This window comes from Phytophthora sojae (genome assembly GCF_000149755.1).
Source record: "Phytophthora sojae unplaced genomic scaffold PHYSOscaffold_5, whole genome shotgun sequence".
Classification (NCBI taxonomy): Eukaryota; Oomycota; class Peronosporomycetes; order Peronosporales; family Peronosporaceae; genus Phytophthora; species Phytophthora sojae.
Genome location: NW_009258119.1, coordinates 6,616,466 through 6,631,431, shown reverse-complemented (window position 1 = coordinate 6,631,431; position 14,966 = coordinate 6,616,466). Strand labels below are relative to the sequence as shown.

Genomic DNA, 14,966 nt, shown 5'->3' with positions numbered 1-14,966 from the left:
TCATCTGGGGGAACAAGTCTTTAATAGTTGTTAGCTGCCAGCTAGGTGGCGACAATGAGCCTCATTTCGAAAACAAACACGACCAACAAACTCTTTTCAAACGCCCCAAGTACTGTTGTCTTTTTAAAGACATTATTTTCGATCTTTTTTTTTCAGTACATTTCGTGGGCCTTCCAGTATTGAGTGATGTCCCTGCTCGGACTTTCGAGTACATAGATTTCATTTGGACGCATTCGCTGTATCAACTTGCAACTACTGATACCACGTAAAGGTGTTGCTTGTTGGACTAGCCTTTTTAGACACAAATATTATGCTACAAGCCTTTCTTCTTTTGCTTCAGCTAATAGATAAAGCCAAATCGTATACGGTACACTATTCATTTGGAATACCGTTATATCCTACAGCATATTCTATTAAATACAGTATACTATTTTCCCAGTTGCATTGAGGTTAGCCTTATTTTTCAAGCATTTATCCCCCAACAAATTTTATCCTTAAAATAAGGACAGAAACAAATCCGGCGGTCTCAATTTTAGGGTGATTTTGATTTTAACTGGCCGGTTAAGGATAAAAATCATCCTAGCATTTGTATGCACACACTTATGTACGATCACAGAGGGCCTCGCGTTGGACGCGAAGAGTCGCCGACGGTTTCACTTGTTTCTACTATTGGCCAAGCTATTGTCCTTAACGTAAGGATAAACTCGAAAAAGCGATACGGTCCGAGTGACCTTTTGGTCGAGCTGCTGCGCAAAAGTATCACAACTCTAGCGCAAACAGGTCCAGCCCTCATGTAGACCGAATACAGACCTTTTCTATCCATACCTGTCATAGCTTCTTACGTGTAAAGACGAAATCAAGGGGGTTGCCTCAAATTTGATCCTTGTTTTATCCTTAAAAGATCTTGTTGGGGTTATGATTCGACTGTATTTGTCATTTTTTCAAAAGTACCAGTCTATTTAGTTTGTGTTTCTGAAAAAAATTCAAAGTGCAAGTTAGATGCTGCTACAAAATAGCAATTCCTAACCACGGTTAAAATAATATTTCGATGAAAACTTAAATTAATATATAATATTAAATCAAATTATCATCACACTTTGTTGTTTTTTCTGATGCTCTGTGTTATATTAATATACAAATAATCACGCCAGTTCCATATTTTTAAATATATTCTATTAAAATAGTATCCTCTAAATTGTGCCCCACCCTCAATTAGTACCCCACCTCTCATTTGTGATTACATTTGGTGGGGACTTACAAGAGTACCCCACTCTCTAATAGTAACCCACTCTCCACTAAAACTTTAGTACAGTACCCCTCCCAATCTTAGTACTTGGCATTATTAGCAGCGTAAAGTTTCTTGTTGTCGGTCTAACCTAAGAAGGGTGTTGTATGCGTTGTCTGTTGGGTTGCGATTATCTCGAAAACTCTAAATGGTTTGAAACCGTCTCATTTGGACTAGGTATTAATACATGTAATATGCAGAAACGACTGTAAAACTGCAGAATCACGGTAACTTGTCCCCTTTGTCCGACAGCGTTGTGACCGCCGTTTAGTGAGACTTCCATAGCGCTGTGTTTAGCTCGGGCTTGGCGGTGTGCCGCTATTTCTTCGATGGTTTCGCCTAGAAACGCTGCAAATTCTTCGTGGCATGGGCTTCGAGTTGAAGCAGAATTCTTCGCTTGATGTATGCGCGGGTAGAGAGCGTTTGGATTGCATCGCGGAATTTGGACAAATAATCCTGCATAGGCCATGAGTGGCACGTAGCATTTCCAGTCGAGCTACAACGTGCTTCTGATCTGTGTGTACAGCGCTATTTATTGATTCATGCAAACGGGAGTCTTTTTGGAGTCCAAGTGGGTACTGGCGGTCCACATTCCGGGGCAGCACTGACTCGTCCCAGTCTGTACTATCCACGCCATTGCATTCCGTGCTCCATGCCCGAGCTGATGCAGGTTCCCGTATCGCCAAACACTCCGTACATCTAAAGCCCCGGGGTTCAGCACGGCGGCAAGTTCAAAGCCCATGTTGGTCCCCGGCACTTCACGTTACCGGAATAGCTCATGCTTACATGTACATCGCCCATCACAAGTTTTCACAACTTGTGGCAACTTGTGATGGCAAGGTGTGATTCACAACGCTGCTTGGTCTTCCTCCCAAATCCGACTGCGTCTGAATTGTGGCGATCGCGCCAGAACCAGCTGGCGCTTGGCAACATCCCTCGCATACATTTTCCGAGTCAATCCGTCCACCGAACCCACTCCATCAGAGGCCCCCATCACCAGCGTGTCAGACCGACACAAGGACGACGCCACTTTGCCATATTCCGAGACGACATGGCGTCGAGCGTGCCCGCCGTCCAGTTCAGCGCCGAGCGCCGCGCGCAGCTCGACCGCCAGTGCGACGACCTCATCGACCGCGCGCTGGCGTCGCACCACAACTTCCACGCGTCGCGCGGCCTCGGCGCGTGGCAGCGCGTGCGGCGCCGCAACGCCATGAACGTCTACCGGCCGCGGACGGACGCCTCGGACGGCCCGCGCGTGCTGCTGGGCAGCGGCATCGTGCCCGGCACGCTGGACGACGCGCTCAACGGCGTGTACTGCGACTCGACCGAGAGCCTGCGCATCTGCAAGAGCCTGCTGAGCGACAACTTCGTGGACGGTGCCGTGCTGCGCGTGTTCGAGGCGCGCGACCTGCGCGCGCCCATCGTGTTCGCAGGCATCAAGTGGTTCGTCATGCGCGGCTTCGCGGGCACGAGCGGCCTGCTGGGCGACAAGGACTTCCTCACTTACGAGCGCATGGGCCGCATCGTGGACCGCGACGGCCAGTACTTCGCCTACCACGTGCTGCAGTCCATCGACCTGCCGGAGCGGCCGGCCAACCGCGAGCGCGGCGTGCAGCGCGTGGACGTTTCGTGGTGTTATCTGTACCGCCAGCTGAGTCCCGACTGGCTGGGCGTGTTCACGCTGGGGGATATGAACCTGTCCACGATCATCCCGCAGAGTATCTCGAGCTTCATTGCAGCCGAGAGGGTGCTGAGTGCCGGCAACTTCTTGCGCTGCGCCAGGGCCAAGCATTTCTCCGCGTTGATGGCGGCTAGTAGCGACAGGATATCCGAGCTGGGCGGAGCGCCGCACTGCACCGTGTGTCTGTCGCCGCCGCCGAAAATGCTCGGGTTCGCACACAAGCAGTGCATGGGGTGTCGGCAAAAGGTGTGTCGGAAGTGTCGGCAGCGCCGCTACGTCTTCCGGCTGCAGTTGCGGTCGGCCAAGCCTGCGACGGAGTATTTCTGCCGGTTGTGCGTGGACAAGGTGACGCGGCCCGGAGGGGCCAAGAGCAGCGCAGGGCTGGAGGAGGTGCACGACGTGCTGTGCCGCTCCGGCCTGGGGTCGTCCCGTTCAGGCGAGACCGACAGTGGCCGGCATGGTAAGCACAAGTCGGAGTGGTCGGGGGCCAACAAGTCGGGCTTCGACCGGTCCATGCGGCTGGACAAGCTGGCCGAGTTCACGCGGCGGTGCCACGACAGCATCGCCATGGAGGAGGAGGGCATCACGTGGAACGAGGAGGAGCTGCTGGAGATCGCGCAGCTCCTCGAGAGCTTGTGCAGCAAGTCCCGGCGTCGCGAGCGGCGGCATCGCAGCGGCTCGGCCCAGCAGACCCCGTCCAGCCAGGCGTCGTCGCGGCGGAGGCACTACAGCGGGGACAACTCGAGCAGCTCGGCCACGTCCAACGGGCTGCATCAGTCGCCGCTGGAGGAAGCGCACGGCGAACGTTACGACTACTCGGGGAGCCCCACGGCCGAGCATTTGTACGCGGAGGAGCCCGGGTACTTTTGTGAGCAGGCGGCCGTGCAGTCCGGTCCGTGGACCGAGTGCAGCGGCGAGTGGACGGTGGTGTTCGACGAGGACCGGCAGGAGTACGCGCGGATCCGCGTGCCCGGGCCGGTGGAGCCCGAGTCGGAGCTGTCGTCGTCGCGCGTGCACCCGAAGCCGAAGACCGTGTGCATCGATGAGCTTGACTGAGCTGCGTTGAAGTGGAATGGTGGTGGTGGTGGTGGTGGTGTGGTACTGTAGTTTCAATGGTGATAGAGTGAGTTGATGTTGTCGTTTGGGTACACGTGTACTTAGTAGAGGTTTGTGATATGTTAGTGAAGGCTGCACCTAAAGCAGACGTCGGGTGGGCGATGACCATCGACGTGAGCGTGTTGGCAACCTGCCATCGGGGCAAAGTTACCAGTGGTAACCACGATCTTAGCAGGATCTACATGTATCATGTGCAAAGTGATACATCAGGTCTGGCTTGGTTTGAGTATGGCGAACCGGACGTTTGGCGTGTCAATGCTGAAGTCAGCTGCTGCTTAATCGTTTCCGCTTTTTTGCCGACATCCGTTCGCGCAGAGGCAGCGGTCACCTGCAGCTTGCCGGCATTTAGTTGGCCGTGCACTCGATTGCGGACGGCGAGCAGGTCGCAGCGCCCAAGTCCATAATCGGCTGCGGGCTGATTCACGCGCACACCTGCGCTGCTGGGGCTTTGGTGCAAGGGAGTCAAATCCCCGCAACTTCTAGAAGCTGCAAGGTGTCCGCTTTCAACCGGACGACCGCTGGAAGCATGCAATGGCTACAGAAAGGAGGGGTCATGCGTATCTGGCTCCAGTTCCCGCCCGCCTTGCGCCATGGGTGAACAATGACTTCCCGCCTCGATGCTGCGAAGGGTGAGCAACTCAGCTCTCAGCTCTCAGCTCGCTGCCGCCGTCATTTTTGGTTTTGCGGCGTCCATCCTGCAGGCGTGTTGCAGGTTAGGGCCAGTCGAACCTGTCGACAGCCGGTCAGTGCGTGCGCGCTTGGTGCCAGTCCTGCCTTCGAGCGCGATTTAGGGTAACGTCCTCTCGGCGCCTGCCCGCACATTTGCATCGCGTTTTGCGTTTGCCTGCAGCTCCAGTTCCCGATTTCTCAAGGAACGGAGCACCGAGTACGTGGCCACAAGAAAGAAGTGTTGCATTCCATGAGTTAAACTCTCCTCCTCCAGTGGGCTTACCGCGTCGTCGCGTCGTGCGTGGGTGTTGCAGGTTAGAGGTTTGGAGCTCAGTGCGCCTGTGAATGGCAACCACCGCAGAGCAGGACCGCACCTACATCATGGAAGAGCGCACCAGTTCATTTGTCGAGTTGAAGAACGATACCCCCAAGAGCAAGGCCGGCCCGCGCCAGTCGAACCACAGCCGCATGTCCCGCAGCAGGCAGAGCGCCAGCATGAGCCAAAGGCAGAGCCACGCCCGCAGCCGCGTGCACTCGCACAGCAGCAAGCCCTACACCGACGAGGACGCCAACGAGGTGATCCTGCGCGCGAATGCGCCGCCTAATTACACGGGTGGCTTTAAGGGTGGGTGTCGAGCGTTTGCTTATCCCGTTTAACACTAGCTTAACCTTTTTTTACGATAGTGCTAACCTGGTTTGTTGCCTGTCATGTTAACCTTTACGCAGACATCATGAAGCAGATCAAGGCCAAGAGCTACTACACGCAGCAGTTCCAGCGCATCCAGCAGCAGACCAACATGGGCCGCTCGCTCTTCTTCTCGAACGTGGCCCCCACGTTCTACGAGGCCAACTACCTGGCCATCGCCCAGGAGACGTCTGTGAACCGGGTGCGGGCCTGCTTCGGCATCGGCTTCGTGGGGCTCTTGGCGCTCTACATGAACGAGTGGCGCTCCAACAAGTGGAACTACTCGGCCACCAACGGCCGCTCGGACGCGGACGAAACGACCATCATGATCATGACCTTCGGCATCATGTTGCCGGCCCTGGTGATCGGCATCCTGGCCACGTTCACGAGCCTCGGCCGCAAGTACCTGGAGAACATCACGGCCGTCGTGTTCGTGGTGGTGGCCACCATGATGATCGCCAAGAAGCCCGTGGAGAAGGCCAAGGGCCCCGTCATCCCGCTGCTGATTCTGCTCATCCCGATCTTCGGCATCACGCGCATGCGCTTCGTCAAGTCGTGCTGCATCGGTTGGAGCATCTTCCTCGGCTACGGCATCGTCATGGCCAGCGTGCGCACCCACCTGCCGGTCCCGAGCAGCTTCGACTCGTACACGGATATCTCGTACCAGGCCATTAACTACGGCATCACGGCCATCGGCGGTATGGTGTCGCAGTACCGTCAGGAGCTGCTGAGGCGCCGCAACTTCTGTCTGCAGTTGCCCTTCTCCGGTACGATGGACGCCGACGCCGTGGCCGAGATCAAGACCGACAAGTTCAGTAAGAAGACGCTCATGCACCGCTGGTCGCTCAAGTTCCGCCACCCGGAGGTGGAGGAGTGCTTCTACCGCTACTGGTACCTCATTGACCCCTTCCCGTACGAAAACCCTAACTCGGGCTCGCTGCACCAGGGCGTGTTCCGCACGATCCGCTTCGCCATCTGGACGCTGCTGCTGAACCAGCTCGTGCTGCTGCTGCAGGACATCAAGTTCCTCAAGGTCAAGAAGGACGGCCTCGTCGATGACAGCGACCTAACGTACGCGCTCGTGCTGCGCTTCGGCGTGACGGTGCCGCTCTACTTCTCGGCCGCGCTGTTCATGTACTTCATGGGCAAGGCGTTCTACGCGCGTTGGGTAAAGGAGGCGGAAGACGCCAAGAACGCCGCGCTCACGAGGGACTCGATGGTCTCCGTCGGTGTCAAGGCGCCCAATGGGGAGCTTGGGGACCGCAAGAGTGAGGTTTCGACGGAGGCTCCCGGATCGACGGAGGACACGGCCCGCATGAAGCTGGTGGTCGAGGCGGCGCAGATCAAGTACGCGACCAAGGACCGCGTCCTCGACGTTCTTATCAACAAGGGCGGCTACGTGCGCTCCACGCAGGTGTTCTCGTCTGTGGTCATTGCGTGCCACGTGTGCTGCATGGGTATTCTGCTGCTGGCCGTGTCTACGGGTCCCAACGTCGACGCGTACGAGAAATCGCACAACACCGCGCCGGGCCAGCCCAAGCCCGTGTACTACATGGGTTTCCTGAACGCTGTGCTGTTCGCCCACCGCTCCGGATTCCGCGTGCGCTTCATCTACGCGACGTACACGACGTTCGTTGTGGCTCTTGGTATCATCATCGCTGCCAGCAGCATGTCGCCCGACTACTACCAGCAGTACGCCGGCTACGTCTGCGTGATCTTCCTCATGGGCATGATGATCTCGCACGAGGAGGAGAGTCTGCGCCGCACCTTCTTCGTGCTCAAGTCGATCCGCACGCTCGAGTTCGAGGAGTGGTTCAGCGTCGTGCTGCGGATCCAGGGCTGGGTCAAGGAGCGGTTCCGCAAGAAGCTGCGCGAGGTGCGCTCCAAGGGCAGCAAGGACATGGACGAGAAGGTGGAGCCCTCGGCACCGCTCATCAACACGTCGGCGCAGATGGCCATGGCCTCCAAGCTCGGCATGTACTCGCAGATGTTCAACATCCTCATCGCCGTTGTAGATGTCATCACCAGCAGCCTGTAAGCTTATAGCAGAGAGACTGGAGGAGGGGCGAATATGTGTGTGTACCTAGTGAATGTACTTAAATGAAGATTCAATTCTACACTACCTACCGTGCACATTGTACCTAGTGATGTGTAAAAGTTGTTGCTCTATTTCTCTGCTGGTTAAGATACTTTTCAATGGGCTCCGGCGCCGGAACCATGTCATTTAGTCTAGCTCATCTACGCTAAAGAATTTCTGGTGCGGCACGGACGAATCGTCCGACGCATAGCTCCGAGATACCCGGCGGTCGAGTTTCTCATGATTGGGTGGGGGCAGGGAGCTGCCCGGGTGGAAGCCCTGCGTGTAGCTCTGCGTTCGTCTCGAGTGGCTGCTGCTGGTGTGGCCGCTACCGACGGCACTTTTGCTGAAGTCTGGCTTGAATCGCCCGGACTCGCGCAGGATGTCCGAGAAGTAGTCGAGCTCTTCCTGGTTCCACTGCATATCCCTCGCGTTGGCGGCGCTTGCTCGCTCGACGAACGAGGCGAGGCCGTCCAAGTTCTCTGGCAGATCTGGAGGAGCCGGGAGCCACGCGTCCGAGTCGACTTCGGAGAAGTCGTGCGAGTGCGGGGACGACGACGGACTGCTGCTGCCCTGCTGGAAACCTGAATAGCTGGAGTTTGACACGGAATTGGAGCCGCCGGGCATGTTGCTCGTAGACTCGTTGAGACTGCAGACGTAAAAGTTGGACATGGTTGGCCTCGTCACCTCCGAGATGCACTGCGAGCAGAAGCGCTCCCTCTCGGGCTTCTGCGTGCGCAGCTCGAGGCGGAACACGGTGCACCACTCGCGGCACTTCCTGCACGTGTTGCGCCGACAGCCCATGCAGAGCTTGAGCGAGCCGCTCAGCATGTTCGGCTTCTTCATACACACGTCACACGAGCTGCTGGTCGACGGGATCCGGTCGGCGCTGTTGGCCATACGCGCCGAGTACGCCTTTGCGCGGGCCACGAACAGCATGTTGCCTATAGCCAGCATCCGCTCCGCTGTGATGAGTTCACTGAGACTTCGCGGCAGGGTGCCGCCCATGGAGGAGTTGCCCATAACGAAGCAGCCCACCCACTCCTCCTGCACCTGTCGGAAGAGATAGCACATGGAGAGCGAGGCGCGCACCACGTTGTGCTGCTGGTTAGCCGGGAGCTCGTCGAGCTCGACCGAGTCCAGGACGCAGTAGACGAAGTACCTGCCTCGACGATCGACGATGCGGCCGATCCGCTGGTAGTAGAGCATGTCGCGGTCGTGGATCAGCGTTGCAGTCGTCGGCGTCTTGAGCGCCATCCACAAAATACCTGAGAACACGACGCTCCTGGTGATCGGGTTCTTCTCGAACACGTGCAGGACTCGGCCATCCAGGAACTTGTCTGTGGTCACACTCATAAGGATGCGCATGTTCTCCGTGTCGTCGCAGTAGGCGCCGCTGATCATGTCCTCGACCGAGCCGGGCATGACGCCGCTGCAAATGTACACGCGGCTCTCGCTCTTGGGTTTGCCGCGCTCCCTGTAAATGTTGAGCGACTTCTTCCGCTTCACGAGCTTCCAGTGCTTGGTGGACTTGGCGCGCTTCTTGGCGTGGAACTCATCGTACGTGTTGAGCGCGCGCTCCACGAGGTCGTCGCTCGTCGACTCGAGCTGCTGCCGCCGCTGCTTGGAGAACTCGAGGCGCGGGATGCCGCCCAGAGCGCTGGCTGTGTCCATTACTGTATGGGCGCCAAAGTCTCAACTGCAAAAGTGAGCGAGCGACCAGGGCGTGGCCATGCAACGCCAGACTCGGCGCGGCCACCCAGTGTGCCCCCTCAAATCCCAGAGACTCGCTTCTGCATCTCCGCCTTGTTCCGTCCGAACCCGGTCTATGGGGCGAGGCGACGCCACGAAATGCTACGAGAGGCGAGGCGAGTCAGCGAGTCAAATCCGATGAAACGGAGAGCGAAGACCAAGCGTGGGCGTCCAAATGCATAGCGCTGCCACCTCGAAAGAGAGTCAACCTTCGCTCTGCCGCCTCGAAAGTGGCAAAGTGCTCGTCCGACGTCGCTGTGGCTCTAAAAAATAAAATGACAAGCCTTAACCGCAGGTTCATCTACGATTGAGGCGTTTGGTTGACACTGGCAGGAGTGATCCCCACGTCGAGCACGTAAGTAAGTAAAGTATCACGTGGCTCAAGTGCTTGGTGCAGCCAGGCCAGGCCGATGGCTGCCGCGCATGGCCACACCGCGGTCGGCGCGAGTGATTGCCTCTAAAAAGCCACGCACTGAGGGAATCTCGGTCACGGATGAAGAGGTTGCGTGTAGTAGGATAATTGCAGCCAATTGCTTCCCGCCAAAACTTGCACATTGTTGCCTTTTTGAATGCCTCCTGCTGGACTCTTCCCCTGGCAAAAAAAACTAAAAAATTCCCTCCAGTCAGCTTCAACCACAGTGTCCTCCAAACGTCCTCACGGTCAAGCGCTGACCACCGACGCAATACACCGAGAGGCAGCAGTTGGCGGTGCGATACCTGCAGCGCTGCAATCGGAGACTTTCTCTGGAGAGCTCGCAATGTTGCAACCGTTTGTGCAACTGCAGCGGTCGGCCGACGAATAGTGCAGGGATGCCACCTTCAACCAGCGGTAAGAGAGCGAAAGCTCGTCCATCAACCCATGAGATCCGCTAACACGCACCAAAGATGCTGTGGACGAATTTCTCTCCGTTCAGAAGACCCAAGACTCTTGGCAAGAGAGAGAGAGAGACCGAGAGCAGTGCGAGTTGACGCCGGCATCGCATATCCATCTGTCAGCCGGCTCGGACTTGGACAGTCCTTTCACACGGAGTTGAAGCCGCGCGCGCGCTGTCAACATGCGCTGAGCTGAGCTAAGCTGCTTCGCGGCGGCGCTAAAGTCAAAGTCTCGATGGCCGCCGCGAGAGGAAGCCGAAAATCCGCCGCCGTCAATCGGCCGCAAGAGCAGTGAGTGATGCAATTGCCCATTGCACCCTCGGCTCTTCAACTCTGTGAGTAATTCGCCTTGCATTTGACACTTGGGGCTTCCAGCTGGCCGCTCGAATCGCTTGCCCTCGGTCGTTTGAGCCTGGGTTGTCGCTGCGGCAGAGACTGCTGCAAGAGTTCAGCGGCTCACTGCGGCTCACTATGGCGACGTACGTCTGACTCGCTTCCAGAGGGGCGGCTCGGGTTACCGAGTGGCTTGCGTTCTCGGTCAACCGTCGCGGCCACTTCCCTCTTCGCCAGCAACCCCAAAGGTCGGCGGGTTGGTGTTGCGCGCGGTTAGCACTAGCCTACAGCTACCTAAGCGAAGACGCCGCCGCCATGAACAAGGAGAACGCCAAGGTGCGCGGCAACCAGCGCAAGCTGACGTTCCAGCGCCGCAAGAAGCCCAACGCGCTGCGCATCGACCCGGACGCGGCGCCCACGCGCACGAGCACGTTCTTCGGCACGGTGGGGTCCCCCATCAAGATGGGCAACGGCGTCGGCGGCGCGGGCCGGCGCGCGCCCAAGCTGCCTCCGCGGCCGTCGCCCACGCCCGCCTTAGAGACGCCGGTGGTGGACTCGGAGGCCGCAACGCTGGACATCAACCAGAAAGCGGCCTTCCGCGAGGAGCTCCGGCGGCAACAGAAGGCCAAGCAACGCGCGGAAAGGGCCAAGCAGCAGCAGCAGGAAAAGGCAAAAGAGTCGCCGGCCGACGCCACAGAGGCGGCCAAACATACGGACGAGGCCTCGGTTGCCACCGTGCGCAACGACAATGGGCGGGCCAAGCACCGCGGCCGACGCAACTCGACCGAGTTCATCGGCGCCCCCATGGAGCCCGTGCAGCAGCTCAAGCTGGACGGCGCCAAGAAGGCCAAGATCCCGCACTTCCTCTCGGCCTGGTTCAACGCCGGCCACGACACCAAGGCCACGACCGACACGGACAACAGCGACCCCGAGTCGGCCAAGACGGACGCAACCATCGTGAGCGCCGACGACAAGGATGTCCGCGCTAAGGTCGCGCACAAGGAGCCCGATGTTGCAGCCGCGGCCAAGCCGCCGCCCGCGCCTGTTGACGCGGCCAAGGACAAGGACAGGAGCGCGCTCAAGCACCGCCCCACCAATTACAGCCAGAACATCAACTTCAACGAGATTACGCTGGGCCGCATGATCGGCGAGGGCGCCTTCGGAAAGGTGCACGAGGGCAAGTGGCGCGGCAAGAGCGTGGCCGTCAAGTTGCTCATCTGCCAGGACCTGCGCAGCGACATCCTAAACGAGTTCCAGTCCGAGGTGGAGATCATGAGCGTGCTGCGGCACCCCAACATCTGCAGGCTGCTGGGCGCGTGCATGGAGCCGCCGCATCGCGCGCTGGTCGTTGAGTTGCTGCAGCGCGGCTCGCTCTGGGGCGTGCTGCGCATGAACCGCAAGTCCATCGACCAGGAGATGCGCTCCAGGTTTATCTACGACACGGCCAAGGGCATGTCGTACTTGCACCACTTTGAGCGACCGATTCTGCACCGAGACCTGAAAAGTCCCAATCTGCTGGTGGACAAGAACTTCAACATCAAGTTGTCGGACTTTGGACTGGCCCGTGTCAAGGCCCACGTGCAGACCATGACAGGAAACTGCGGCACGGTGCAGTGGATGGCGCCCGAGGTGCTGGGCAACCAGAAGTACACGGAGAAGGCCGACGTGTTCTCGTTCGGTATCGTCATCTGGGAGATCGTCACAGGCGAGTGTCCGTACGACGGCATGAGTCAGATCCAGGCCGCGCTCGGAGTGCTCAACCGCAACCTGCGGCCCAACATCCCGAGGGACTGCCCGCCGTTCTTCTCGAGGCTCATGAAGGCCTGCTGGAACCGACAGCCGGAGCTGCGACCGAGCTTCCCGCACATTGTTAACGCCTTCCGCACGTACCAGAGCTCGATCTCGGAGTCGCGCGCCACCAGCAGCGCCGCAGCTTCGGCCAAGGCTGCTATGGCCGCATCGGTAGCGGCGTCTTAGGCCACCACTGCTAGACTCTTTGTTCTCGCAGTAGGCTTGACGCAATCTGCGAAGGGCGACACACACAAGACAAAGATTGATTTCTATGGTAAACAAGATGCAAACAAGGGACGAAATGATGATACACGTAGCTTCATACGTTTTGTGTCCAGCAATCCATTCTTTTGTGCTGCTGGACGAGTGTCCTCACCATCCCTGCGCAGTAAACTTGATCAAGCAAACGATAGTAGAGACGTTTTTGCTTTTGTGTATGTATTGCTGGTTACGAAGTTCGACACTCTCCGCGCATCTTACTCGACGTTTGGCTCGGCAGGCTTCGCTTCCAGGTATCTACTGCAGCCGTTCTGCAGAAAATATCTAAGCATCAACCTTGGAAATGACACCGGCACCGATGGTGCGGCCGCCCTCACGGATGCTGAACTTCATACCCGTGTCCAGAGCGATGGGGTGGATGAGCTCAATGTCGATGGCCGTGTTGTCACCAGGCATGACCATCTCCGTGCCGTCCTTGAGCAGGATGTTGCCCGTGACGTCGGCCGTGCGGAAGAAGAACTGCGGGCGGTAGTTGCTGAAGAACGGCGTGTGGCGGCCGCCCTCCTCCTTCTTGAGCACGTACACCTCGGCCTCGAACTTGGTGTGCGGGTTGATGGTGCCGGGCTTGCACAGCACCTGGCCACGCAGCACCTCGTCACGCTTGAGGCCACGCAGCAGCAGGCCGACGTTGTCACCGGCCTGGCCGCGGTCGAGCGACTTCTTGAACATCTCGACACCCGTGCACGTGGTCTTGGTGCTGGGCTTCAGTCCCACGAGCTCCACCTCGTCACCGGTGTTGATGACACCCTGCTCCACACGGCCAGACACGACGGTACCACGGCCGGAGATGGAGAACACGTCCTCCACAGGCATCAGGAAGGGCTTCTCGAAGTCACGGACCGGGTCCGGGATGTAGGCGTCCACCTCGTCCATGAGCTGCAGCACGGCGTCGCGGCCGATGGGGTGGTCGCGGCCCTCCACGGCAGCCAGGGCAGAACCCTTGACGACGGGGATGTCGTCGGCCGGGAAGTCGTAGGCCTCGAGCAGCTCGCGGATCTCCATCTCCACCAGCTCCAGCAGCTCCTCGTCGTCCACCTGGTCCACCTTGTTCATGAAGACCACAAGGGCGGGCACGCCGACCTGGCGGGCCAGCAGAATGTGCTCGCGCGTCTGGGGCATGGGGCCGTCGCCGGCCGACACCACGAGGATACCGCCGTCCATCTGGGCCGCACCCGTGATCATGTTCTTGACGTAGTCGGCGTGACCGGGGCAGTCGACGTGGGCGTAGTGGCGCTTGGCCGTCTCGTACTCGACGTGGGCCGTGGAGATGGTGATACCACGGGCGCGCTCCTCGGGCGCCTTGTCAATGTCGGCGTAGCTCGTGAACTCGGCGCCGCCCGTCTCGGACAGCACCTTGGTGATGGCAGCCGTGAGCGTGGTCTTGCCGTGGTCGACGTGGCCGATCGTGCCCACGTTCAGGTGGGGCTTCGAGCGGTCGAACGTGGCCATGGAGCGCGTGGCCGCGGCGCGGCCGGCCTTGGCCGACGTGGCCAGGAGCTTGCGGAGGAACACCATGCTGGCTTAGCTTTGCGTCTGGGGCTGAGGAGCGGAGAGTGAGCTTTGGTGGCTGAGCTCGAATCTGCGGCGGAGAGGCGGGGACGGACGGCGCGGCAAGATTGACTTGATCTGTGTATACTCGGGAGGGGGTGAACGCGTCTGAAAGGGGAGTGGACGAAAAACGAGAGTTTTTGCCAATGGGAGGTGCGTCTGCGTATCTATAAGCGCCGGCGCTTCGTGGCCGCTCGTTTTGAAAGGCAACTTGTTGCGGCGGTGCAAACTTCAATTGCCGCGACGAGGGGCGGGATCTTGAGAGTCTAACTGAAGAAGGATATAGTGAACTTTACTGACAGTGTGGCAGGCCGCTTCCACGTCGCGGCTTCGAGCCAGCGATCCTGGCTAACCCATCGAAGAGTCTGGAGGGATGCAAGTGCTGGGAGCATTGTCACCTATAAAAGCTTCACGCAAAGTCTGTCAGCTCGAATTTACGTGTTCTTTGTTGCAGTAGTATGCAGCGGGCAAGTAGGGTGAGGTTTCAACGGCACAGCTACTGGCCGTCTTGATACGGTATGGCAGTCCAAACAGCTCCGTGGTGTCATTATATCATCGCATTGATAGCAGCTAAAAGTTCACACGCCACGTCAAAGCAGTAAACACTGCACCGCTGGATGGCTCTACAGTTGCGTCCTAGTTTGTTGCTGGGCAATTATAACATTGAGATCGGGCCAGCAGACAAGTGGTAGTGAACCAAGCAGAAATGTTGTGCACGCGTGCCTTTCGTCAATACAGGTGGATCAACAGTCGCCTACCTGCAGGCCCAGCGGTACTCACTGCAGTCCTGGGTGTAGCCACATTCACGCAGGAAGTTGGGGCCTCCGGTACACCTGCGGTAGGCTCGGCCGCTTGCTGGTACAGATCAGCGGTGCTG

General features: G+C 58.3%; 5 protein-coding genes across 5 annotated transcripts; 3 read left to right on the top strand and 2 right to left on the bottom strand.

Moving 5' to 3' along the window:
* Nucleotides 1–2,336: 2,336 nt before the first annotated feature.
* Nucleotides 2,337–4,022, top strand: PHYSODRAFT_507909 (hypothetical protein; the record flags this gene model as incomplete). Its single annotated transcript, XM_009531822.1, has 2 exons — nucleotides 2,337–3,944; nucleotides 3,990–4,022. 2 exons carry the CDS (start codon nucleotides 2,337–2,339, stop codon nucleotides 4,020–4,022), a joined length of 1,641 nt encoding a protein of 546 aa, XP_009530117.1.
* Nucleotides 4,023–5,096: 1,074 nt separating this feature from the next.
* On the top strand, nucleotides 5,097–7,474 carry PHYSODRAFT_508501 (hypothetical protein; the record flags this gene model as incomplete). The annotated part of the gene is made up of 3 exons (XM_009531821.1): nucleotides 5,097–5,376; nucleotides 5,478–6,667; nucleotides 6,758–7,474. The coding sequence occupies 3 exons, from the start codon at nucleotides 5,097–5,099 to the stop codon at nucleotides 7,472–7,474; spliced, it is 2,187 nt and encodes a 728-aa protein (XP_009530116.1).
* A 186-nt stretch (nucleotides 7,475–7,660) lies between these two features.
* Nucleotides 7,661–9,187, bottom strand: PHYSODRAFT_249752 (hypothetical protein; the record flags this gene model as incomplete). Its single annotated transcript, XM_009531820.1, has 1 exon — nucleotides 7,661–9,187. The coding sequence occupies one exon, from the start codon at nucleotides 9,185–9,187 to the stop codon at nucleotides 7,661–7,663; it is 1,527 nt and encodes a 508-aa protein (XP_009530115.1).
* Nucleotides 9,188–10,609: 1,422 nt separating this feature from the next.
* On the top strand, nucleotides 10,610–12,448 carry PHYSODRAFT_249699 (hypothetical protein; the record flags this gene model as incomplete). The annotated part of the gene is made up of 2 exons (XM_009531819.1): nucleotides 10,610–10,617; nucleotides 10,639–12,448. The coding sequence occupies 2 exons, from the start codon at nucleotides 10,610–10,612 to the stop codon at nucleotides 12,446–12,448; spliced, it is 1,818 nt and encodes a 605-aa protein (XP_009530114.1).
* A 246-nt stretch (nucleotides 12,449–12,694) lies between these two features.
* Nucleotides 12,695–14,085, bottom strand: PHYSODRAFT_354895 (mitochondrial translation elongation factor Tu). Its single transcript, XM_009531818.1, has one exon. The coding sequence runs from the start codon at nucleotides 14,054–14,056 to the stop codon at nucleotides 12,806–12,808; it is 1,251 nt and encodes a 416-aa protein (XP_009530113.1). The 5' UTR covers nucleotides 14,057–14,085; the 3' UTR covers nucleotides 12,695–12,805.
* Between the last annotated feature and the right edge of the window lie 881 nt (nucleotides 14,086–14,966).

Coding starts and splice junctions, on each gene's coding strand:
- PHYSODRAFT_354895 (XM_009531818.1), bottom strand. CDS start 14,056: ATGGTGTTCCTCCGCAAGCTCCTGGCCACGTCGGCCAAGGCCGGCCGC.